Source organism: Meleagris gallopavo, chromosome 8 (genome assembly GCF_905368555.1).
Source record: "Meleagris gallopavo chromosome 8, MGAL_WU_HG_1.1, whole genome shotgun sequence".
Lineage (NCBI taxonomy): Eukaryota > Metazoa > Chordata > Aves > Galliformes > Phasianidae > Meleagris > Meleagris gallopavo.
The window spans coordinates 10,365,650-10,391,351 of NC_139411.1; the positions used below are offsets into that span (position 1 = coordinate 10,365,650).

A 25,702-nucleotide genomic window follows, 5' to 3' on the forward strand; every position below is an offset into this window, starting at 1 on the left:
TCTAAACAGCAGCAGCAATGCTGTTCATTTGACTTGGGAATCAGATTTGCAGTACTTTGTTTCAAGGGCTCGGATTTCCAGATTAATTTCAGTCATTCTACTTTCAGATGTTTGGAAATTTATTAGTTTCACAATTAATTTTTGTGTGTGTGTATGTGTTTAGCTGTTGCACTTTTAATGGGAAATGATGCTAACAGTGCTCTTTGGTAAAGGCAAAAACAAAGCTGCCTTTCTCTTAAGCCAATGAACTTTTTTCTGTCTGTGCTGGCTCCATTTCTTCTAAATATTGTCTGTCCTTGGGGTGCATTTTCTGGTTGGTTGCCTCAGGTGTTCTGCGTTAATTCTGCAGCCCCTGCAAAGAGAGGGGAAGGAGGAAGCCCCGAGCCTCTGTGAGGCAGGCAAGGGGAGCCGATCTGTTCAGGATCGTTTCCCATTTCCCATGGCCAGAATATGTACAAAATTCCCATTAGTTGGGAATTCAGTCCTTAGAACACGGAACTGCTGCCTACATGGCGATGAAGCAGTATCTTGTCTTTCTGTGCACAACAGCTTCCTTGAAGCTAGGATGCACCACAGATGAGCAATTGATTCATGCAGTGGATCTGACACATCACGTATTTGACAGTGCTTGCTGCCAGCTCTGTAACATTTAGCTCTTTAAGACCTTTTTTCAGTGGCATCTGTTAGAGAAAAAAAGAAAAGAGAGAATGAGAAATAAATCTACTGTATTACAGTCACAATGAGCTGTGGATCATAGTGGGATGGAGCTTGAAAGGTGATGTTTTCAGTTTTGCTGGCCAGAGGGGCTGTGGCTTGGGTGGTGTGGGTAAACAATGAGGAGAGCGACAGTCCCTCTGGGAGTCAGTGTCTGACTTAACGAGCCGCCAGTTATTGGAACATGAACACAGGAGAAGTGAACCGTGCTTTCTGGCTGGTAGTGTGGCTTTTTTCTCCTTCCTTTTTTCCCTTTCTCTTGAAGATCAAAAGCCTCATTTTAGACCAAGCACTATTTATGAACTGTTCACCCCTTTGCTTTACTCTTGCTTTTCTTGTTCTAGAATAGTGGAAAATAAACAGAGCTGTTGGGATCTCCTGGTGTCTGGGACTAATCCCTGATGCAAGTCAGGCAAAAGGAATAAAAAGGCCTCAACCTTTCCTAGCAGAGCTTTTGTGTAATTTGTCTCTGTGGGGCTGTTCTCTACCTTCCCTCAGCTCTTTAAGTCTTTCCTTGTGATCAGAGACTGAACAACCGTAACCTTGGCTGCTCTGATGTTCAGCAGAGCTTATCTCCTGATCTGTGTGTTCTTGAAGCTGCCAGAACTGGGTAGAGTCTTCTTCCTGAGACCAGTGCTGGGTAGAGCTGAAGTATTGCGTGTCTGTGGACTTACTCCTGTGTTCATATGGCTCAGTTAAATCATATGCATACATATGCATACATACGCATATATATTTACAGTAGCATGGGACTGTTGGGTCCTTCTAAGGCTATGACACAGCATGGCCTAAGATCTTTTTTTGCTAACTGGCCACTTCTGCCCTGCTGTGGATCTGTGTAACCATTTTTGACTTCATCTAGTACAGAATCACAGAACTGTAGAGATCAGAGGGGAGATCACTGAGTCCAACCCCTGCTAAAGCAGGTTCCCTGCAGCAGGTGAAGCAGTACTTTTCTGTGATCTCTCCTGTTGCTCAGCACGTCCCACCTTTCCAGCTTCCACTTATCCCTTCCCAAGACTGTCATTCTGATTTATCAACAGAATTTTGGATTATGATATTTTTCTGCAGAATTTTGGCTGGGTTGTTTTAGATTATCTGCCAGTGAAGTAAGTGCTCCTGCTGGGGAAAGCACACAGACTGTAGGAGTAGTTTAGAGTGAGCCTTCCATTGCTCCGTGCCAATGCTTTTCTTTCCCCTTTCCCTGGGTCAATATCTCAGTTCTCTTTGGATCTTTCATTAGTGCATGTTACCCAATTTAGTGTTAAAACCCTGGAAGCACTTGTGTATTAAGGGTAAACCTGAAGAGTAATGGTTAAAGGCTGTGTCAGATTCAACTCTGATAGTGCAAGGAAGCAGTTTTGCCACAAGCACCGGGAGCTGCCAGTTAAAGGTGCTTGTTGCACTGAGTGCCACAGCCTGATATCTACTCTGTTGGCTGCCAGGTAAGTCTGTTCTCTCCCCAAGTTTTGCAACATTGAGGATCTGCACTGGCCTGAAACTTTGCCTCCAGAGGAGGGCTGAAGGGAGGGTAATCCGTGCAAAACCTTTCTGGGCTGGGAATTGCGAAAGAGGTATTTCAGCTGGGGGTGGGGGGGCTGCGTGCCTTCCCTCCTTACCGTGGCTGGAGCTTAATCGAGAAGGGCTGGAGATAAGGGTGCACTGTGCGGGACTAGAGAGGAGTTAACTCATGCAGAAGAGTGCGAGTGGGAGTGCCGAGCAGAGGCAAGAAACCTAACATCCTCTCTCAGCTTTCCAGATTCCCTGCAGCACTTTGCGCTGTGCCGCTGTCAGCCCAGGGGAAGGAAGCGATGTAAGCAGGGCAGGCTGGGTGCGTAGCAACTACATGGCAAAATGGTTACCATTCCCAAGTGTGGCTGTAACAAAATTGATTTTTCTCCCCTTCAGCTTGGCAGATCTCCAGGTGCCTGCTTGGGCACAATGGAGCGCGTAGCTGAGAGGGAGGGACTTTGGGGTGATGTTGGGGGAGATACAAAGAGACAGGAGTTTAATCATTGAACCGATCACGCTGGATGGATTTATTTCTGGACTCAATTTCCCAGGAACTCCACTGTCTCGCCTCGGGGGAAATGCCTCAGCTGAAGTTTCTCTAGGTCCAGCTTAGTGAATAAAGACGCATCGTTTTGGAATTACTCAACAGCAGCTGTCACTACTGACACATCCATTTGCCTTGAGAAAATGTTCGCCATCCACTTGCTGGCTTTCCATTTTGCAAAGCTAAAAGAGGATCAAATAAAAAAGGTAAGTTAGAGCAGTAACCTGTTTTCAGAACTGTTATGCTCTGCAGGGTCTGCAATGTGTAATGCAGGCTAAGTTATGGCTTTTTCTACTGCCGCTATGGAGGCAAATGACATGAGAAGCATTTGGATACATCTGATGACTGTGAAAATAGGTCTGGTTAGAGCTTTTCCCTGCACAATTATAAATTGCAATGGAACAAATGATCTTTGGTAAGGAGAAATGGTATTTAAACTTGACCTGGCATGGTGTGGTGTAGTCCAGAGGGACCTTTTGTTAAGTTGCTTTGTGAGTAGTGTGGAGGATGGGATTTTTAAATCTGAGTAGGCACCTGATTCACTCACATGGTAGTAAGGATAGGAAGATCTCCTGGGGGCTTTGGAACAGGTCTTCTGTGACTTAACACACAGTTCCAACTAGTGGTGGTGGAATTAGAAGTGGTAAAACTAAAAGTGAACCAGGTCAGAATCTGTCAGTACTGAAAGTGAGCTGTCTGGTGGTTGCTTTTCCCATTTGCTTTCATGGCTGGGCTGCAGTGGGTTGTTGTCTCTCCATCATAAGACCACGTGGGACCTGTAAGTTTGAGTTAGAGGCACTCTGGTTTCTAGACATGTCCTCAGGGGTGTTCTGTTTTCCTGGCATCTACACAGAGTGCTTTGTGGCTGTCACCACCCAGCCCTGTCCTTCAGTTTTACAGCCAGCTGGAGATGGGGCACTCTGCAGGTGCATGGCAGGAGCTAATACTGCCTCCATGGCAGGGTGAGCAGCACTGGGGTGTCTTCACTGTGCCCATGCTTACACATGAAGGTCAGATGTCTCTGATGGCCACAGCCCTTTTGTCCCCATGTGATCAGAAGGGGGCCCTTGTGCCCCTGAAAACCAGATATAAGGTCTCTCATCTGGATAGCACATTTTTTCTCTATGTTTTTACAAAGAAACGGAGAGGCCTTGTGGAGCACTGCTTGGGTAGAATGGGCTCTTATAAGAAACACCAGTGTGTGGCTGAGGGAGGATTTTCCTGAAGTGGGAACAGTGGAGAGGGGGGGCAGAAACATTCTGTGAAGCTCTTACAAAAATAAGATCTTTTTGCTAGGTGCAAACTAGTCTTGCCTGAAGGCAAGAAAATGTATTCCTGTGCAGAGGTTTCTTAGGAAGGAAGCCCAGTGTAGGCAGTATGGAGCAGAGCTGATTTCTCTCTAATTAGAGAGGAGTGCCTCCCTCCCTACCCGACCCTGGCTTGTTTGCCTTCTGGTGTCAAGAGCAAGAGCCTTTCTGCCATGAAAACATTGCTGATTCTATGTTGAGGTAAGACATTTAAAAACAAGGACTGTACTTGTGCTGGAAGGGAGGTGGTGCGGCAAATTTTGGTGTTGCATGACCCGGCCATTCCTGCATTTGTAAGCCACTGATATGGTAGTGTGCCCTTGTTCTGCTTGTAAATCATGCTAGAGAGCAGGCAGGCTGCGCCTTATCTGGCTCCTTGGAGAGGATTGTCTCCTTCTATGGCTGTAGGTAAACAGGGCAGAGAACACAATTTCCATGGGGTGCAGAGAACTTGTATGTGGTGTCTGCAAATACAAACATGGGCATTTTTATTGCTCTTTAGTTTTATTTCCTCAAGGAATTATCTCAGAAGGTTATATGGGCCTGTGTGAGAGTGCATGGCTGCTGCGTGCCTCGAGTCATTCTGTTTCCTTCTTTCGGTATGCCCAAGAAAGGAGTGCTAGTGTCTGAGCTGGGATGGTGAATCCTACACAGTGGTGGGGCCTCAGGAAAGCCCTAGAAGTAATCCAGTGGTTGTCCAAACTGGGACTACAGAGAAATATCTAAATAATGGTCTTTTCAAGGCATGGCTCTGTCTTAAGGCAATTGCTGCTTGACAATGGCATCTTGTAGTTTGTCTTTCTCTTGCTGTTGGGTAAGGCCTGCATTATTTCCAGGGGGCTGACACTCTCAAATGGGTCACTGCTGACCAACCATTTAAAACAGGTCTGTGAATATGTAACCAGGTAATTGGTTTGTGCCTCATTAACATGGGTGGCCAGTCAGTTACAGAATCGGCCAGTTTATCCACAATCTGCCTTCTTTGTTTAAACAGTGCCACTTCTTAGATCCTCTATTTCCCTCTAATTCAACTGGCCTTTATTTTGATTGTATGTTGTGAATAACGCACTCTTAAGTAAGTATATTTATTGCACCCAGAATTGTTTTCTGGATGTAATCCTAACATCACAGAGAACAGAGGGCAGAGCTGGGGTGAGAAACAGGCTTTGAGCTCCAGCCTGGCATGCCAGCAAAGTTAATTGTCTGTGGAGTGAAGCAGTAGCTGAATAGATGTTTTCAGACTGTAGCTGACACGCTTGGGCACTGACGGCATTTTCTGGACCTGACTCAGATGGGTCAGATCCTCACCAGCTTTGCAGTTCTAGTTCATTATGTGAACAGGAGGAAAAGTTGGGGTAAGAACAGCCTGTCGGGATGTAGGGAGACTTGTGGGCGTATGTGGGGCAGACGTTATTGGTCCATCAGAAAAGATGGCTTACTTTCTGTCAGTAAGGCTCATGAAAGCAGCAGAACACTGCTGAACACTGAGCAGTTTGCGTGCCTTCCAAGTAACACCTTCCCTGCTTCCAGGTTGACAGGTACCTGTACCACATGCGTCTCTCCGACGATGTCTTGCTGGACGTGATGGCTCGCTTCCGGGCCGAGATGGTGAAGGGCCTGGGCAGAGACACCAACCCCACAGCGACAGTCAAAATGCTGCCTTCATTGGTGCGCTCGCTTCCTGATGGCTCGGGTAAGTTCCCCCTGCTCCCACAGCAGTGCTGGTTTAGGGAACAAGATGGGTTGTTGCTCGTACTCAAGGACAGCGCAGCAAGAGCACAGGGCAGCCGGTGACCTAGTTTACTGCCTTACCTCATGCTCAGCAAGCAGATGTCTGCTGAGGAGACTTGTGGGTGTTGGCAGGGTTTTTTCCCCACACCAGATGTATTTAGGCCAAGTGCTGCTTTTTGGAGAGAAAGGCGTAGTTATAGATCTTAGGAAGCAGCCCTCTTTGGTCTGCAAATGAGGCTGTACCTATTGCAGGCCTCGTGGCAGCAGCTGTGTCTGGACATGGCAAGGGCAGCCTCTACAGCCCAGAGCCTGTAGTGCAGCGTGCTGCAGGTGTGGGGAAGTGAGCATTGCTGCTTCTTGTCACTGCCCAGGTATAGGATCTAAAAGCCAGTTCTGCTTGGAAACATGCACACCCAAGGTAGCTCTGAGGCTCCTGGCTCAGCTGGTGCCAGCAGTACAGACTGACAGGTGATTTTCTATCCTAAGCAACATAATTTGGTTGGATTTTTTTCCGTATAACCGAGTCTTTGAATTCTTATAAGGCCTAGGTGAGGATGCAGTGCATAACACCTGTTGATGCAGAGAAATGTAAGAAATGCTGCTCTGTACATCATTTCCAAAGGAATTTATTCCTTCTGAAGTTAATCTGCTCACAGTTAAATGAGAAATAATAGCTTTTATGGCATAAAGGAACAAATGGTGGTCCTTTGAAATTAGACATAATTCCTCAGAAAGTGCCTGGCTGGAGTTGAGTGCCCTTCATCTGAGAGCAGCCTTCACCAAAGAAAACTAAATTTTAGCTTAGTCCTTGTTACCTCTGTGGCCATCAGGTCCTATGGTCTCATATGACACTGATCCTATCCGGAAGTTGCAGGGAGCACTTAAAGTCAGGAGACTTGGGAAATAACATGTCATGTCAGCACTGTTGCAAAACTTTGCATTCCTCAAGGCCAACGTTGGACAGTGGTCTCTTGGCCTGTGTAGCCTTTTCTCTGTACCAAGGACATACTTTGGTGTCATGTTGGGCTATGTGTTCTTGATACACCCATTTTAGGCATGACATTGATTTTTCTATTTTTGTTTCTTTGCTGATTTCCTTATTGGTTATTATGTTTCCAAACAAAACTTACAGCAGGTTCAAACACCTCCAACTTGGCTGGATTATGCCATTTGCAATAGCAGTGAACTTTCAGATTTTTCACTACCCACAGTATTACTTCCTGGAATGACCTGCGTAGAGCATCATTAATGATTTAGGGATTAATGATCTGACTAATGTCATGGTTTACTGAGTAACCCAGTTTGTCTCGTCACCTCTATCATATGTAGCTGTGATATTACAGGTGTAATTTCCTGCTTCCTTCCCTTTCAGGGTCATGTTTGATAAGATTTAGTCAGGTGCTTGGATCATGGGACAAAGATCAGGCAGGGCTATGACATGCCAGTGCATTTTCCTTTGAGGAAGGGCCCTTTCACGTGGAATGGATAGATAAGTGCTTTATTGTAGCAGTGAGTACGAACTGTCCTTGGGCCTTTCTTTCTGCAAAGTTCATCCTTCTCCAGCTTGAAAATCCTTCTCCTGCTGTGAAAAGAGCGGAGTGGGCAAAACCAGGCTGCTAGAACATATAAATTAGGGCATTGCGGGATTGCAGCTTTCCTGGTGGTGGTCCCAGACCCAAAGGGGTGAGATCCTGTGGTCATGGTGAGGCAGGAGCTCTGAGCTGCCTCCTGGGGGATGCTTGCTGCACTGGGCCATGCTTGCCAGCCATCACCACTGATGGCTGCCCACTTGTGTTGCAGAGAAGGGTGATTTCCTCGCTGTTGACCTGGGTGGCTCCCAGTTTCGTGCCCTCGAAGTGAAGGTGTTTAATGATGGGAAACAGAGCAGCCAACTGGAGAGCAAGTTTTACCCTACACCAAAGGAAGTCATACAGGGCAGTGGAGCAGAGGTAGGCCGTGCAAGGTCTTTGGTGGTGGTGCCATGCTCTGGGAAGTGTTTGCTAGTCAAAGCCCGACTCTCTTCTTTCCTTTCTCCCCCAGCTCTTCAGTTATGTTGCTGACTGTCTGTCAGACTTCATGGAGTCCAGAAACCTGAAGCATAAGAAGTTACCTCTTGGCTTTACGTTCTCTTTTCCATGCAAACAGACCAAACTGGAAGAGGTAAGGTGCAAAAAAGATATTGGCAAGCCTAGCTTGTTGCAGAAGCTATTGAATGGAAGTGTTACCTCATAGCCTTTTTGAGGTATTGCCTATCCATAGCACTCTGAAGAAGGCATGGATGAGCCATTTCATTAGTCAACTACCATTCAAGGTCCCTTATCTCAGAGCAACAAAATCTTTATTATTTAGCTTAATTAATATCTTATTCCATAGTACCAATGTGCTTGTGTGAAGTCTGCTGGCCCTTAAATCACGTATTTTTGGGTTCATCCTTCCTTTTTGATCCCTTCTCATTCAGTACCTTTTACAATTGATAGTAATTAAGAAAGACTTGTAGCAGAGCTGCTTGAAAGGAAGAATTGGTTACAAATATTTTGTAGCCTCTTATTATAATTTTTCTTCTCTTTCTGTGCTTTGGGTTCCAGTCCTGCAAATGCTTTGTGCTTTATCCTGTTAGTGTGTTACAAACACCGATAAAGCCATGCATGCTTTAAACAAAGAACGGGAAGGTGCATTTAGAGGACTGGGACTTTATTTCTATGCCCATTTAGTTGCTGACATGCACCCAGTTGAGGGTGAGATCTTTTGCTATGACTTATTTTTGCCTAAATATTTATGTGTGTAGAGAGATAGTAGTCTTCTCACAGGTTTGCAGCCAAGGCTAGAACTTTTGGGTCACTGAGGTTTAACTTTGCAGGGAGTCCTTCTTTCCTGGACAAAACACTTCAAGGCCCGAGGAGTGCAGGGCACAGATGTGGCGAGCTCTCTGCGCAAGGCCCTCCAGAAACATAAGGCAAGTTCTGTATCTGAATCTGACTGGCTAATCTTCTCTTGGTGTGTGGGTTGTTCAAAGAATTGCTGGACATTCTCCAAGGGCAGCCAGTAACAAGAATCCAGCATGGCTGTACATTGAGTAGATTTGGCTGTGGACCTCAGAGGGATGGAGTGATTGATGGTAATTTTTGAAGACAGCAGTAAAACTTGATTAAATCTGCCTTTAAACTAGTGTATTCCTTTAAATAGCATGCTGTTTAATATTTTGGGAAGTCTTGTTTTTCATACTCCATACTACTGGTATCATAATCTAAGAAAAATCTTATCTTGGCATCTCTGTAGTAAAGAGGAAAGTCTTCTGTTTTTGTCACTTGGCAAAAATACAGCCTTAATTTTGGTTCACTTCTTTCTCTGCATCAGACTCGTTGTAGTTAGTAAGAATAAAAGATCTGAGACTTCTCGGGTGAAGTCTAGCCCCCTGCTTATATTGGCACCCATGTTAGAGAAATAATTAATAACTTTGACCATGCTTAATCAAGTTACCTCGGTGTGAAAAGGGAACTGCATAGCTCTATCAGAAAAGCTTTTTGCATGTGTGTGACATTGCTACACAGCTTTGCATTGAATAGTTACGTTTATGTCTTCTTTTACTGCCAGTTTTGCCTGGTGTCAGTTTGTCAATCTGTCACTTTGCCAGGTTCTGTTCATGAGTGGGATGTTATCTGAGCCTGATTGAGCTACTACAATGCAGAGCATAAGAACAGCCACACCAGTGCTAGTGTATCACAGGGCTCAAACCAAAGATGTTGCTCTTCTGGTAAAAAAGGATGAATCACGTAAAAATAAGTCATGCAACCGAAGACCGTGTCTGGCCCATCACTTGAGAATCCTGAGATATCTTCTGCTTTACAGTGTTGTAGGGATAATGTTGTAAGGGAAATAATGTATCTTTAAATGGAAGAGTTTTCCTAAACTAATCAAGTACAAAGGCTTTGTAAGTTTTTTTCTGTTAATTGCTCATCTTCCTGCTGGTAGGACATAGATGTCGATGTTTTGGCAATGGTCAATGACACTGTAGGAACCATGATGACCTGTGGTTACGATGACCCACGCTGTGAAATTGGACTCATAATTGGTAACTTTTTCTGCTCACTATGCATCGTTGTTTTCCTTGTTTGATTAATCCTAATGAATCTTGAGTAGGAGGGAGTGTCCCAGTACCGGAAGGAGCAGGAAGGAAGTGGAAAAAAACAGTGGCTGATTTTCAAGCACGACTGCCCTCTATAAAGCAGCTGTTTTTATGCTGATCACATTGCCATCAAATACCACAGTCCCCATTTTGTCTGGGTTCAGTTGTGACCAGCATACTAAACTTTTCTGCTGACTGCATAGAAAATTACTGTCTGTCCAGAGAAAGCTGAATTCATCTCACGTCTAGTAATTAGGATCAGCTAGGCTTTCCAAAACCCTTCCACTTCACACACAATGGTGACTTTTTAAAGACACGTGGAAGTACATTTGAGAAAGGGTCAAAAATGATTTTAAACAAGTCAAACGTTAGATGAATTTCTCATACTTTCACTCATTGATAAATGAATACTTAACAAGTACAGGTGGCTTGATATTAACATCCTTACCACTGGGTTATGTGTTTATATTTTCTTTCAAAGGCAATATATTGATTTATTTGCAAACATGTGGGCTTAAAACAAAAAGTAAGCCTGAGGCAAAATGGCTAATTTAACCACACTGGCTCTAACACAAACAGGGACTGGCACCAATGCATGCTACATGGAGGATATGAGGCACATCGATTTGGTGGAAGGTGATGAAGGGAGAATGTGCATTAACACAGAGTGGGGTGCTTTTGGAGATGATGGTGCTTTGGATGACCTCCGCACAGAGTTTGATCGGGAGCTCGATCTGGGATCTCTCAATCCTGGAAAACAATTGTAAGTGACTCCCTGGGTGATTTGCTTTGGCCATCTGAGTTCTCTGAGTGCATTGCTGGCATTTCCCAGGAGTCCCTTTGGAACAGGAATCCAGCTGAGCAAACTCTAACAAATGTGGCCTTGGTCCTGTCCTATTCAGATCTTTTTCTTCAGGGAAGGGTGGGTTTCTGGGAAGGGGGTACACCTCTTTGCCTCCAGGCCAAAGGGTTGCTGCTGCAGTCACTTATGTGTTATTAAAAATAGGTTTTCGCTCTGGTTCCTGAATAGTCTTTTTGATTATTTATCTTGAGCTGGAGTTGGGTCCCAGGACCTCAGGAAGGCATCACATCCATAGCTTATCTTCTGGTCCCCTATGTGGATGCTTAAATGAGATCAACCTGCATAAGAACATTCTTGAAGTTGCAGTGGCTTTGGTGAGCTGGTGGACGCCTTGTAATCTTTCTTGCTTCCCATTCCAGGTTTGAGAAGATGATCAGTAGCCTGTATTTGGGAGAACTTGTAAGACTCATTATTCTTAAAATGACAAAGGAAGGTCTGCTCTTCAACGGAAAAGTGTCAGCAGCTCTGCTTACTAAGGGCAAGATTGAAATGAAACATGTGTCTGCAATGGAAAAGTAAGGGCCTGAGATATGCCCTTTAACAGAGGGGCTGTTAAATTTTCACAAGCAGAGCAATGATAATTAATGTTTCATAATCAGGGAGTGCTGGGAGTTGATCGTGAACTGTCCAACTTGATTTTACTTTTGCCTAGGAGAAAAATGGATTCTTCTGTGAGTAGAAGTGACAGAGGATTCAGTTTTAACAAAATATCACAGTAGCAAATGTACTGTTAACCATCACAGAACACAGGTTCTTTAAATAACTTATTTGGAGACCTGAGAGAATGGGGGGATTTTTCAGCAGTTTTCAGATGTTTAAATATTAGGGCTGTGGATGGGCAAGGCATGCTCTAGGTCATCTAATGGATGGCTGTGTGGGAAACTGAATCTTGATCTACACTGCTACTTCAGGAATAATTTCCCTTGTACTGAGTGAGGCTGCTGTGCTCTTCTTCTATGAACTAAATATTTATACTGTTCCATACCTGGCCAGCCTCTCCGTATGTCTTGCATAAAACTGAGCTCCAGGGAATAGCCTCTTAAAAGTCTGGTCTCTCTCCCAGATACTTCTGAGAATAGTGTGGAAAAGGCATTACTGATCTATAGAACCAATTATGACAGTGCACTGTAGGTTGTGCCTTGGTCTTCTCTCATTTGTTTGAACCAACATGCAGATACTGATTTAAGTGCTGCCTTAGATCTTTGCATTAGGTGATCCTTTCCTTTGTTTTGGGTTAGATATAAGGAAGGTCTGAGCAACACAAAAGAGATCCTCACAGAGCTGAACCTGTTTCCCTCTGAAGACGACTGCATCGCCGTTCAGCATGTCTGCACCATCGTGTCTTTCCGCTCGGCCAATCTCTGTGCTGCAGCCCTAGCAGCCATACTGACCCGACTGAGAGAGAATAAAAAACTGCTACGGCTGCGAACCACTGTTGGGATTGATGGAGGGCTCTATAAAACCCACCCCCAGTAAGCAGCTAAAGAGGGTTTGATAATTGCTGGACGCGTATTGATGTTGCAGTGTCTCCACCTGCATATATGTGCAGCTTTTGGAGAAGAGCTTGTTTTGCTGCGGGGTTGGGATGAGATGTAGAGGGTCAGATTGGCCTCATTATTGCAAAGCTGCTTCAAGAGCTTTAGAGATTGGGGTGGAACTGGGGGTGGGAACAACGTGACATGGCAGACTGGCATCTGAGTAAGAGCAATTGATTTTCCAAGTGATTCCTGAGCATCTAGGACACTTGCTGTTCATTGTTTCCTTCTTTTTTTTCCCCTATGCTTACATTTCCCCTACTCTGAAGGCTTATTATCTTTCTGATGGTGGGCTCTTCGTTCTTGCCTGGCTTTTCCCCCTCAGCACTCACACTAGTTTAGAGGTATCTTCACATTCCTGTAAGCACACAGCTTCTGCAGAACAGCAAGAAATCAGAAGCCTGTCTTCTTGTTTCTGACTCTGTGCTCCTCTGGCAGCGCTTCAGTGCTTGCAGTGTTGAATGTGTACATGCATTAGAAGCAAATGCAAAGCAAACCTTGTGTGAAATGTTCTTTATTCCTGCAGATATCCTAAACGCCTGCACAAGGTGGTGAGAAGGCTGGTCCCAAATTGTGATGTTCGGTTCCTCCTCTCTCAGAACGGCAGTGCAAAGGGGGCTGCCATGGTGACAGCAGTGGCATACAGGCTGGCTGCTCAGCGAAAGCAAATTGATGCTGTTCTTGCACCTTTCCTGCTATCCCTGGAGACACTCAGAGATGTAAAGAACAAAATGAGGACCGAGCTGGAGTATGGGCTAAAGAGAGAGACACAAGACAGGGCTACAGTGAAAATGTTGCCCACGTATGTCTGTGGGACACCAGATGGAACAGGTAAAGTTATTATCTGGTCACCTGGAGATGGTGCAGGAAAGCTGCTTGTCTGGCAAATGCCACAATTTCTGTTGGCAAACCAATGTTTCCTGCAGTATTACCTGGCTGGTCCATTAGCCCCTGACCTACCACACAGATGGGATAAATGCCATAGGAAGCAGTGTGCTGTCATTGACCCGGGTGAAGTTTCTTGCAAATGTCTGGAGAGTATGGCATTCTGACTGGAAAACATGCTTAAAGAAGCACCAAAATGAAATATCTTTCTTCTCTAACAGAGAATGGAAAATATCTTGCCCTTGATCTTGGTGGGACAAATTTCAGGGTTTTGCTCGTCAAAATTAGAAGTGGAAGAAGGAGATCAGTACGAATGTATAATAAAATATTTGCCATTCCTTTGGAGATCATGCAAGGGACAGGGGAAGAGGTAACTTCTAAAGAACACTTAATTGATCCAACTGAGATCCCCAGTGCATGGAAGCAAATGTGAGATGTACATGCTTTTTCTGCCCTTACAGCTCTTTGACCATATAGTCCAGTGCATAGCAGACTTCTTGGAGTATATGGGGATTAAAGGTGCCCGCCTACCTCTGGGTTTCACCTTCTCATTCCCATGCAGGCAAGCCAGCATCGACAAGGTAAGGACAGCAAGAAAGAATGAATCAAATGGCAGCTGATGTCATTTTGGGGGAGGATGGCTTGTTGGCTGGGAAATTGCCAGCAAAGACTCTTTTTCTGAATGTTTTCCTCCGGGTAGGACTTGTCAAGGTTTTTAGTGAGCAGAAGTGAATTTGTTTGTTCAGAGCTTGGACGGGTTGGATCTCTCTGTCTTTGATTTATCAATCTGACACATATGGCTTTACGACAGATCTCGTACCTTTATCTTTCTGGATCAGATGTAAGAGTAGTAATTGCAATTAAAAAATCTAATTCAGAAAGAATTCATTCTTGATTATTTTAGTTCATTTTCTAAAGGGAAGAAAAGAGGTTTTTCTACCTACTTCTAGTCAAACATTTACCACACATTGGGAAATAAGAGACTACTATATTATTGAATGTTTTCATGTCCTGGTGGTTTTCGTAATAGTCTCTAAATCTTGAGATTAGTCTAGCCTGCCTCAGTTGTCAGCTCACAGTTGTCATTTATAGCAGTAGGAGTTGTCTGTTTGTTGGAAGACCACTCAATACACTTTCCAAACCAGCAGCACAGGATTTAGATCTTGGCAAAACACGAAGAAACAATTTCTCCACAGCAGTAATGGTGAACTGAAATGGAGATGTTTTGCTTAGTTTTGAAGAGCAATTTTTTCCTCCAGTCGTCTCTTGTTTGTTTGTTTTTCCTGTTTTTGGACAGACAGTGCAAAGCCAGTCACCAAATAGAAGGCTCATTACTTCATAAAACCTGGAAAACTGCTTCTGGTGAGCCAAGTTGCTGTCCAAAAAGAAAACAAGCAACATTGCCTGGAGTAACGATGGTCATAACAACTGTTATTCAGTGAATGAGCCCAAAATTAACAGTTGACGTTCGTTAATGTTAGTTGTGTGTTTATTTATTGCAAACAAATTTTTTTGGTATTCTTTCCCCCACAAATGATGCAATGAATCTGTGCACAGGAGGAGGTGAGATGTTTTCCAAAGGAGAAAAGAGTGTTAGAAGGCACTGAGTTGATAAACGCCTGTGTAAACCTGAAGTCAATCCTATCTGTAGTTGAGTGATAAAGATACGTGGACGTGCACTCTGCACTGGACACTCACTGTAGCCTGGCCAGGGAAATAACAGTATGTAAAAAAGATAGTTCAGGATCAGAGAAAAAAGGGTCTACGATCTTCTCTCTATCTTCATTTTATGGTTTTCTCCCTCTTCTGTTTCAGGGAACACTTGTGGGATGGACAAAAGGATTCAAGGCAACTGATTGTGAAGGGGAAGATGTTGTTGATATGCTGAGGGAGGCCATCAGAAGAAGAAATGTAAGCTATTCTTTTCTGACCTTCCGGAGGTATTTAATGATTTAATTCCTGATGCCTCTTTCTCCAGAACTCCACTGGTGACTGTGACTTGTGTTCTAGGAGTTTGACTTGGACATCGTAGCGGTGGTGAATGACACTGTTGGGACAATGATGACTTGTGGATATGAGGATCCAAACTGTGAGATTGGCCTTATTGCAGGTACGGTGATGTTGAAACCGCCACTGTAAGCAGCTGCTTGGCTTCACACACTTGTTCATAATTTGTAAAACAGTGTCCTTTATTTGAGTTTGATATATGGTGTTACAATTCACTTGGGATTCTTGGCAGTTCTGTATGGTATTCAACAGAGCAGACAGCACTGACAGCAGATAAAATCAGCAGTTCAACAGGTTCAGGATCTGAGGAAGCCCAATAAGTGGGTGCATGGTGAAAGAGTATGAGAACAGTAAATATAGCATGGCTCTTTGTTTTAGCAAGTGGTTTGTGGTGTATTACAACCAAACTGGCAGCAATGACTGATCAGTGCTTGCCAATGGCTACCAAAGCCATTTTTGACCTATAACAGGGAATCCGTGTTCCTCTGCACTGGGAATATTCTGTGCTGGACCCACTTCACTCGTTAACATTTCTGTTGTAATATTGTACAGCACGCACTCTTAGGGAAGCATTACTGCTGATGCCTGCTTGTCTAAGATCTGAGCAGATCTTTGAATGGAGAAGAAAGCTTTAACGATGATCACTGTAATCACCTTTCTTGTATTTAAGGTGCTACTTCACTCTTCTGAATGAACTCTTCACATTTCTTTTCTCCTAGGAACAGGTAGCAATGTGTGCTACATGGAGGACATGAAGAACATAGAAATAGTCGAAGGGAATGAAGGAAAAATGTGCATTAATACAGAATGGGGAGGATTTGGTGATAATGGTTGTATTGACAACATCAGAACAAAATATGATAAAGAAGTAGATGAAGGCTCGCTAAATGCAGGGAAACAGAGGTAAATGTGATGATTCTGATGCTAAGAACCAGATTGAGTGAGTTTTTGAGATACTGACCGCTTTATGAAATGAGAATAATGAAAATAGTTTGAAAGGAAACTTCAATACTGATTCATTTGGTGGTTGAAAAACGGCTATTGCTTTGAAGGATTTACTGCTTTCTTGAGTTTATCATGCTGATCAGATTCCATTCCTCTTAAATAACCTGCAACCTCTTTAAAAGCACTTTTTTCTTTGATGTTTTAACAGATACGAAAAAATGACCAGTGGAATGTATCTAGGTGAAATAGTGAGGCAAATTTTGATCGACTTGACCAAACAAGGACTGCTGTTCAGAGGACAGATTTCAGAATCACTCAGGAAAAGAGGCATATTTGAAACAAAATTCCTATCTCAGATTGAGAGGTAAAGTTAATTAATTTACTTGCTATGATTTCTCAAGGTCTTCTAGGGCCTGTAGAAAAATAATCTTCTGTGAAACTACGGAGCCCTTTTCTTCAAGAAATCAATTATGGTTCTCTCCTTTGCCCCCAGACCCTCAGCCTTAACCCAAATAATGAATCATCATTTAATTTCCACACAGCTATGTTGTCTTCAAGTATTTAGCCATTGAACACTATTGCATTTGGAATCTTTCTTTGTAGATCTTCAACACTTAAAAATAATGAATCAAAAGTCAGTGTTATATAAATACTCCCTGAACATGTGCTTACCTACTTATCTGTGCATGACTACAAAAGTCCTCAGGGATGTTTGAAACGCTTTGACTGCTGAAAAAGCTTTGAAAGTATTGTCTCGGCCATTAGATCAAGGAACAACACAGTCAAATGACTGATCTGACATAGCTTCCTCATGACATTGGGAGCTAGGTGAATAACTGGAAATACAGTTGAACATAACAAAGAATGGGCCATGAGCAAGTTTGGGATCTGGACTGAAATCTGCTTTAAAACAATGTGAGAACTGGAAGTGGTGATCCCATTTCCTTTGAATAATGACAGAATCTCATCTGAAAGGGCTTTAAAATTTTTATACCTGCCAGAGCTTTCCATAATACTGCGATGCTGCCTGTGTTTTCCTTTACGCAGCGACCGGCTCGCCCTCCTCCAAGTCCGACGGATTCTGCAGCAGCTCGGCCTCGACAGCACGTGTGAAGACAGCATCATTGTGAAAGAGGTGTGTGGAGCTGTTTCCAGGAGAGCTGCCCAGCTGTGTGGGGCAGGACTGGCGGCCATTGTTGAGAAGAAGAGAGAAAACCGAGGTGTGGAGCACTTGCAAATTACCGTTGGAGTAGATGGGACTTTGTACAAACTTCATCCACAGTGAGTACCTTGATGTCAATCCCTTTGCTGTTTGCTCATTTCCATTGTGAACACACACCGAGTTCTACTAGCCTTCTTCTGAGGTAGTAAAAAAATGAGAGAGGATAAAGATCTAACATGCTTTCCTATATCCTGTCATTTCCTTCACCTAGGCAAAGAATTGAAAACTGGAAAGAAAAGTCCAATTACCAGTTGAAGGCTCTTGCTCTGTGGGGTACTGAGGAAACTTTGCTAGTATTTATTTTTCAGTGTTTCAGGGGATTTCTACAATATCTGGGTATTCCAGGAGGAAAGCTGCGTTGAATTTTTAGAGCTGGGACTGTCTTTTGTGAACAAGGCTTTGAAATAGATGTATTAACCTTAGAGTTGTGAGAAGAGGGAACATGGAGTACTGCATCCAGGTCGTGAGCACCAGCATAAAAAAAGATGTGGACTTTGTAGAGCCATGAAGATGACCAGAGGGCAGGAGCTCATTACATGTGGAGGGAGCTAAGGGAGCTAGGCTTGTTCAGACTGGAGAAGAGACAGCTCTGGGGAGACCTCATTGAGATCTTTCAGTACTGAAGGGGGTGTATAGAAAACAAACAAACAAACAGAAAAAAGGGATAGCAACCTCTTACACAGATAGATGACAATAGGACAAAGGAGAATGGCTTTAACTAAAAGACCTGAGATTTAGGTTAGACGTTAAGAAGAAATGCTTCACTCAGAGGGTGGTGAGCACTGGCACTGTTGCCCAGAACTGTGGGTGCCCCATCCCTGGAGGTGCACAGTGCCATGGATGGGGCCCTGGGCAGCCTGAGCTGCTGGGGGGCAGCCAGCCCATGACAGGGGTTGGAACTGGATGGGCTTTAAGGTCCCTTATGACCCAAGCCATTGCATGAGAAGTGCTTTCTCTATAATCTCTAAAGGCAAGAGACCTGTCTGATATGTTGCTGTTAAAGTAGAAATACAGAAATTAAAATCTGATAGAGTATAGGAACTTGTCTCTGTTTTGTATAGGAGGAAAAACAAATGGAAAGGAATGCTCTGGAGAACCAGTGGAAAGTGTTGGTTGAGGTTCTGGTTCCTCACCGGTAGATAAATGCAAAGGTCTCAGATCAGGAAAGCACTCCTGGAATATTCTTCTCTCCCTTTTCTTTCAGTTTTTCTAGGGTCCTGCAGGAAACGGTGAAGGAACTGGCACCTCGGTGTGATGTGACTTTCATGCTCTCTGAAGATGGGAGTGGGAAGGGAGCTGCTCTCATTACTGCAGTAGCAAAAAGATTGCATAATATTGGACAGAAATAAACATAAGAAGTAAATTCATTTCAACACTACCAGCCATGTGCACTAGAGATTTATTGACAAGTGATTGAAGACAGCTTTGACAGACACCAGTGTACAGGTACCTGTTTTTCAGGGAGCAGCTGGTTATAGAGCAGCCAAGATTGTGGATTTTTGTCCCTTGGACATCTCTTGGGTCTGATGTTTCTTCTCCCCACCATTATGTCTTGAAACACTGCAATGTACTCAATTCTCTACTTCCTGAAGTGCATCTATAACATGTATGGGAGAGTCAGACAAACAAAAAAACCCAATCCAACCAACCAACCAACCAAAAACCCAACAATGTATTTTTACAATCGTTTAATTAAGCTACTGTAGCGCAAGCAAATCTATCACAAGTTTCTTAGATTTGATGTGGTTTTTAGTTTTGACTTGGCCTGTCTCAAGGAATGTTGAGATCTAATGTTGCACATGTCTAATGGACATATTTGTTTAATGCATCCCAGGTTTTACAATAAATCTGCAAGTAAATAAAATGAACGGGCTTTGGTCAGTGACCCCCCAGCACCCAGCTACATTGGTTATGAGTGTATTGTAATGTAGTAGTTCCCTGAAGTACTGGAGTATGTTTAATGATGCAGTGAAAAAGAAGTGTGATTCCAAAGAATATGTTTGTGCCAAAATATCTTAGTGCACTTCAGTGCACGTAGACATAAACAGCACTGAATGGATTTTCATTGAGACTACTTATATTTGGTTCTTGGGGAAAAAGAGGATGTAGAAGCAGCTAGAAGGTCTGCCACGTGTGTGTTAGATCTGTCCAAAGGGTATCATATTGGTTCATCTTTGGGCCATCAAAATAGCTTTGTAGAGAGGAAAAAAGAATCACTTGGATTTCTGAAATTCTCCTATTTGTTTTCCCTCAGTGATCTGCATGCCTGTTTGAGGAAGGATAACTTCCATTTTGTGGAAGGGACTTTATCCTTGCCTTTCGTTGTCTGTTGCCTGCTGCTTTGCCTGTCTGCAGTTTGTTGTAAATAAATCCATGGTGCTATGAGTCTTTGCTTCTCTGTCTAGTGCCTCTTCTGAGCTGTGGGAAGAACATACAGGCAAGTAGGAACTTTCTTTAAATCAAGGTATAACAGTACTCAGCAGCATTGCAGTTATTACAAAAGTGGCTTTCAGACAGGACCTAACTGGAGCCAAATTTACCTTTACACTAATGAAGCGCTGTTTAATTTATCATTAGCTTACCCAAAGGCCTGCAAACCAGGAAAATAACTCATGCTCTTGTGTCACCAAATGTCCTTCCCCTGATGTGCACATTTCAGAGTAAACTGAAACAATAATGTGGTGCAGAGAAGCAGCAGATCTGGAGCTTGCTATTCTGTTCTCAAATATTACAGGATCTCCTGAGATCCTCTGTTCTTGAGTAGTTGCTTCTACTCAGGCAGGCAGCAGAAAGTGGGGCCAAAAAATATACTGTAAGCCTTAGATGGACCAAAAGTAACTACTGTGCAGGGGGATAAGCAGCTGAATTTATATAAAAATCTGAATAAGGCCAATGGGTCTAAATTTAGCAATGGCAAATACAAAAAGTATTTGCTGGCACATATACCATGACATACACAAAAAGAAGATACCAACCTTTTCTATTTTGTAGATTTTTTTAGAAGAAACATGTCAGCATCCCTGTGTGTGTGCTGGGGCCACAGGATGGGTAAAGAATAAGAGCTGGAAATAATTTTTATTTTTAGAAGGAGTTCCTCACCATACAGAGCTCCCTGTACAGGGCAACTGAGAAGAGATATGTTATGAAGCCACATGTACTGTTTTCCTCCTTCTGTCAAGCAGCTTAGTATTTTAATTTTGTCTTTATTTCTGAATCCACTGATTCACAGAAACTGAAGCTTGCTATGCAGGGGGTGCAAAGTTATTTGGAGCTGGCTGTTTTCCTAATGATGAAGAGACTAAATTCAGTGGGACAAGGTACAGCAAAAAGCCGTCCTGGCTTGGGGCTTTGTGGAGCCTAGAAATAGCTCTTCTGTGTTGGCTGTTTCTCCCCTGGGCACTCTGAGATCTTGTATTCGTTGTGTACTTCTGGGTCCTTTTGGGGGATTGGATTGTGCTAATCTGCAAAAGTGCGCCCGTGGGTGAAATATGTCCCTCTATAGCTGGAGGGAGGTGACATGGACTTGCCCCAGAATGGCCACGTGAGTATGATGCAGAGATCTATCGCACTTCTGTTCTAAAGCCTGCTCTGCACAACTGGAATGCAAATCAGTAACAACACAAGGTAAACCACTTGCACAGATCCTTGCTTTAGAAATTTAAATCATATTGCTTTGGATTTTTTTTTTAGTCTTCTTTGGGAAGTTAAATATTCATACAGTTTATACCTCAGCTGCAGTAGATTAGGCCCACACAATTAAAAAATACATATATTTTTACATCTACAGGGTTTATTTGTTTATTTTTCTTTCTGTTGAATCCGTGGGTGGTGTGGAATCTGATCACATGAACTTGAAATGCTGCTTGCAAAGTGCCTGGTGACTTACAGCTCGTATTGCAGTCCCTAAGGCCCAGGACACGCATGTTCCTGCTTTTCCTGCAGGTTGGTGCAAACTCAGCCAGCTGCCACATGGATCTGTTAACACGTCTGCTGGGCAGGGAGATGGCATCTGGGCTGGGAGGATGCAGCATTTGTGTCCCTGATTGTGCTGATGTGTGGAAACTCAAGGAGTAATGCAAACTTGCATACTGTCTTGTATGGATTTTAAGCCACCAAACCTAAATCTTTCTCTACGTGTTTTATGTGGTGACTCAGTTAGAAGCCCTGTTTTAAAATAAAGGTGGAGGCCTCCCATTAACTATGAAAGATATTCTGAAAAACACAGCACAACTGGTCGCATAAAATTGTTAATTAGTGTAAAATAAAATGAGATTCTTCTGGTTTCACATTTTAGATGTCCGTTTCTACTGTTTTCTGATATTCTCATGATATTTCACTTCTGTGGGCTTTGTGGGATTTTGTTCCAGTCCATATGTTTGGTACTTCTAGAATTTACTCTTTTGTTGCTTCTTGAAGGCATGAACGTCATTTTTCAGCTCTGAGTCTTGTGTTTGATTTTGGAAAAATGGAAGACCTTTGAACACAGGTGTGAGCATGGCAGAAGTATTACTGAGTGGAGAAATAAAGGTTTTTGCCTTCTAGAAAGTCCTTGTAGGTTATTGTGGATACCCTTTTAGCTGCAGTGAAAAAATGATCCTTAATACATTGCTAGAGGAGCATTTCAGTGGCTGTAGATTTGGACAGCGCTGATGCTTGACTCGTAATCCAGAGAAAATGAAGTAGCAACTCGCTGGTGACATGTTCCTCTTGTCAGTGAAAAGTAAATATAGGATCATGTGTAAAGCCTGATTAGCATAATCTCCACTCTTGGGAAGTCAGTATTATAGGATTAGCAGATTAGCGCAAAGGAGTGAAATGTAGACAATATCAAAATGAAAGTCTTGTTGTGACTTGTTTCTTTGAGTTTGTCGAAATGAGCTGGCTCTTGTTTGGGGATCTCAGATACAACATCAATGTGTGGTGCATGGAGAAGGGAGGAAGGGAGGCTTGGTGAGTGCTGTCCAGCCAGGTACAATTACACTTAGTCATACAATCTTTGAATCATTAAGATTGGAAAAGACCACTGAGATCATGAGGTCCAACCATCAACCCATCACCACCATGCCACTAAGCCATACCCTTCACAATCCTCTGGAAAGAGTCTGCACTGCCTTGAAGTGTCATTTCCCAGACTTGTCCATTGGGTAGCTTGTCAAGCGATTCTTAAAAAATAATAAACAATAAACAAACCAACCAAAAGCAACCCACAAGCAAACAAAAATACAAAACTATTCCTGCACTTAAGTGTGAAAATCCTGTTTGTGATGTGCAGAGGCAGGAAAATCAGTGCCTGCTTTGCCCCAGCACTGCCTCCAGTCTGTGGGTGTATAAAAATACCAAAAGTTTAATTAATGTTTTCTCCTCTCTTGTTGATCCCAGTACACTGTAGGCACACATTAAAAATGTGTAAAGGTGATGGTCAATTCCTATCTGAGAGAGAAGTGCCAGTGTGTTTTGATTTTGTCTTGGGAGTGGGTAGGAGTGGAGGAAGACAGTCTGTTTCACTGCCACCTTGTCTGTTTTCCTTTTTGTTGGAAAGGATAAAAGCTGTTTGGAGAAGAAGGGAGGGATGTGAGAGGAGTATGGCACATCAGCAGTCAGAACCCCATAGATTTGTTACTGCAGTTTGGAGCAACTTTAAGTCACAGTAATGGGGGAAAAAGGTAACAGCAATACAAGATGTGATGTGTTACAAGCGGCAAATTGCAAGGACAATTAAGGGAAGTAACTAAGTCATTTGGCTCAGATTTGTATTGTTTTGTGAGCAGGATAAAAGAGGAAGGAGGAGCAGGGTGGTTGTTGTACCAGAACCCTTCTCCTTGGGACTCAGAAGTGCGAGGTTGCACCCAACCTTGGGCATATACAAAATACCAGGATTCAACTCTCAGAACACCAGTACTGTTGATTCAGTGCAATATTTTTGTGCCTGCTATATGTAACTTTGGCTTGCCAAAGTTTCTGTGCACCTGGAGAGGCCCTGGGAAGTCCCCTTTCCTATAGGGCAGCCATATGGTCGTCATACTGGGCCATCTGTCTAACTATGGGACCAGGAGAACTCCCATGAGGTTGCTGGAGAGGATTGTCCCCCTCACTGCCAACTGTGGCCCCTCCTGGGAGCCGCAGAGACCGTCCTGGGCTGGTACAGACAGCTGGAGGCACACACTGTCTCGACAATGGGGGAAAGGCACCTTATGGCCGAACCGAGGCTGCTCTGGCTGTGGATGCATGCCAACATACAGAGAGCATGGTTAGGATGGCGAGAATGGTTGTTGGGGCACGAGTAGTTAATGGAGCAGATCAGCTGCTGATGGACAACTGTGTTGTAGGGGGGAGCTCTCTGCAGGAAGAGAAAATGGACGGCAGGAGGGCATGGAAGCAGGAGTCGGTGAGGGGCTGAGCAGGTGAAGGAGGAGGAAGCTTTCCCAGCAGGCGTGTCCTGAATGCTTCACAGCGGAAAGTTACAGATGCTGATTTGGGAGCTGCGGCTGATTCTGGAAACAAATGGGATAAATAATGGCATGAGAAAAAAAAAAAGTTGAAATGCCCGAAGGGCACATCTGCTGTGGCCAGCAATTCTGCAGGAAATGCACCGAAACTGGAGAGAGACGGGGAAGCTGCAGATAAACACGGCCCCCAGCAAAGCCAAATGAAGGCCATGGGCCTGAGAAGTGCCTGCAACAACGAGCTGAAGATCTGGCTTTCTTTTTTGGCTCTCCACTGAAGTAGCTGTGTTTAACGTGGGCCCGAGACTGGCTGTACTGAATGAATTTTAAAGGTGTTTGCGTTCTGAGCTCGGAACCTCTACTCTAGAGACTTTTCTGTTGCTTTCAAGGCTGTGTTTGAAGAGCAGGGGAGTAGCACTGTAGGTCTGTTAGTCTGAAATGTGAATAATTGCACGGTCATTACATTTTGCACAAAAAGGAATTGACTCTAAAAGCAGCTGATATGTTATCATGATTAGAGCAATAGCAATGCCTTCTTTCACTGCAGTGAAGTTTCATTGTTAGAGAGCATAATTGACATTTTTTATTGAAAGATTAAGAAGAATTTGTTTACAGCTTGCAAACAAAGAGGTTTTAATTCAACAAACTGCAGCAGGAATAAGCAGCAAGTGGCATTTTCATCTGCTGGCTGGTTAGTGCTTTAGCTGCAAAATGCTGCGGATAGAGAAGTATGAAGGAATTTGCAGCTCAATATCTGCCCAATAAAGCGTGCACCACACTGGCAAATGCCAGAAAGCTGACAGGGAGAAACCTTGAGTGCAAAGAAACAAAGGGCTATAGTTAATATTAGCACCTTTTGGGAAGACACTGTGGTTTCTGGAGATCGGCTTCATGACGCCTGCTGCACAAAGGTCAAGATATGGCACTTCTGAGGATGCTTTTGCCACGGAGCCATCAGGATAACACCTGCCAACTCGACTGGGTGCTAAAGTAGGTATCTGAGTTATTTTTGTATCTCTGGGTTTATTGTTTCATGGTCTGATAGACTCAGGAGCTAAGTGATACTGGCATTTCAAAGTGGCATGTTGTGATTGGAAGGGGATGCTGTGTAAGTATTTGGAAAGCAGATCCAAATGAAGCACCATTGTCACCCGACTACAGAGAGAGGCTCTTTGCTCTTTAAATATGTTTGGGATCCTGTTTGTGCTGGTGGTTGTATCTTACTGACCAGATTGCTCTCCTGATAAAGACAAGGGTATGTGAAAAATTCAGTGTTATTTTTATGAAGTTTCTATTTTGCAGTTGAAAAGCAATCAGATTTATTGTCCCTGCTCTGATCAAAGTTTAAGGAGTCTGAAGTGAGCCCTGTTGTTCTGAAAATGCTCTGCTTCAGAGAGGCAAAAATCCCCTTTGTGTACTCAGGGTGCCGACAGAGCACTGTGAGAAACATGCTCGTCCCAAAACCCAGAAAGCATCTATTGAGCCACATGCAATGCCACCACTGTGCAGGGGGAAGGAGGGAACTGACCAGGCCGATACTGATAAGCCTGAGACCTCCTGACCAGCACGTGATGCACATCCCTGCCATGCAGATTGGTGCTGTAGCCCTGCATTGGTAGTATCTTATATTGGGAGCAGGCAATAGAAACACTGATGGGATTTTTTGGGTCTTGAATGATGAATGTTAGTCGCAGACTGTGTCGTTGCCATTACCTAGCCAAAATCTGGCTATAGATAAAAGTGGTCATTAATGCGTTTGTTTGTATTGATGTTAAATGTCAGAATTGAACTGGCTGTAACCCTGGTTGGAGACAGGGGTGCCCTGAGCAAGAACATGGGTCAGCTGATGCTGGGTCATGTCCCATAGGGGAT

The 25,702-nt window shown here is 43.7% G+C and overlaps 1 protein-coding gene across 2 annotated transcripts; it reads left to right on the forward strand.

The window, feature by feature from the left end:
• Nucleotides 1-2,017: 2,017 nt before the first annotated feature.
• LOC100541867 (hexokinase HKDC1) lies at nucleotides 2,018-21,675 on the forward strand. 2 transcript variants are annotated; one of them, XM_031554375.2, is made up of 19 exons: nucleotides 2,018-2,159; nucleotides 2,778-2,976; nucleotides 5,608-5,770; nucleotides 7,609-7,757; nucleotides 7,849-7,968; nucleotides 8,666-8,761; nucleotides 9,778-9,877; nucleotides 10,511-10,694; nucleotides 11,153-11,308; nucleotides 12,032-12,265; nucleotides 12,855-13,159; nucleotides 13,435-13,583; nucleotides 13,675-13,794; nucleotides 15,029-15,124; nucleotides 15,224-15,323; nucleotides 15,940-16,123; nucleotides 16,374-16,529; nucleotides 17,213-17,446; nucleotides 18,592-21,675. In XM_031554375.2, the coding sequence occupies exons 2-19, from the start codon at nucleotides 2,914-2,916 to the stop codon at nucleotides 18,734-18,736; spliced, it is 2,754 nt and encodes a 917-aa protein (XP_031410235.1). In that variant the 5' UTR covers nucleotides 2,018-2,159; nucleotides 2,778-2,913; the 3' UTR covers nucleotides 18,737-21,675. The 2 variants fall into 2 exon arrangements, with proteins under 2 accessions (XP_031410235.1, XP_003207935.1); XM_003207887.5 differs by lacking the exon at nucleotides 2,018-2,159 and adding an exon at nucleotides 2,380-2,527.
• Nucleotides 21,676-25,702: the final 4,027 nt, after the last annotated feature.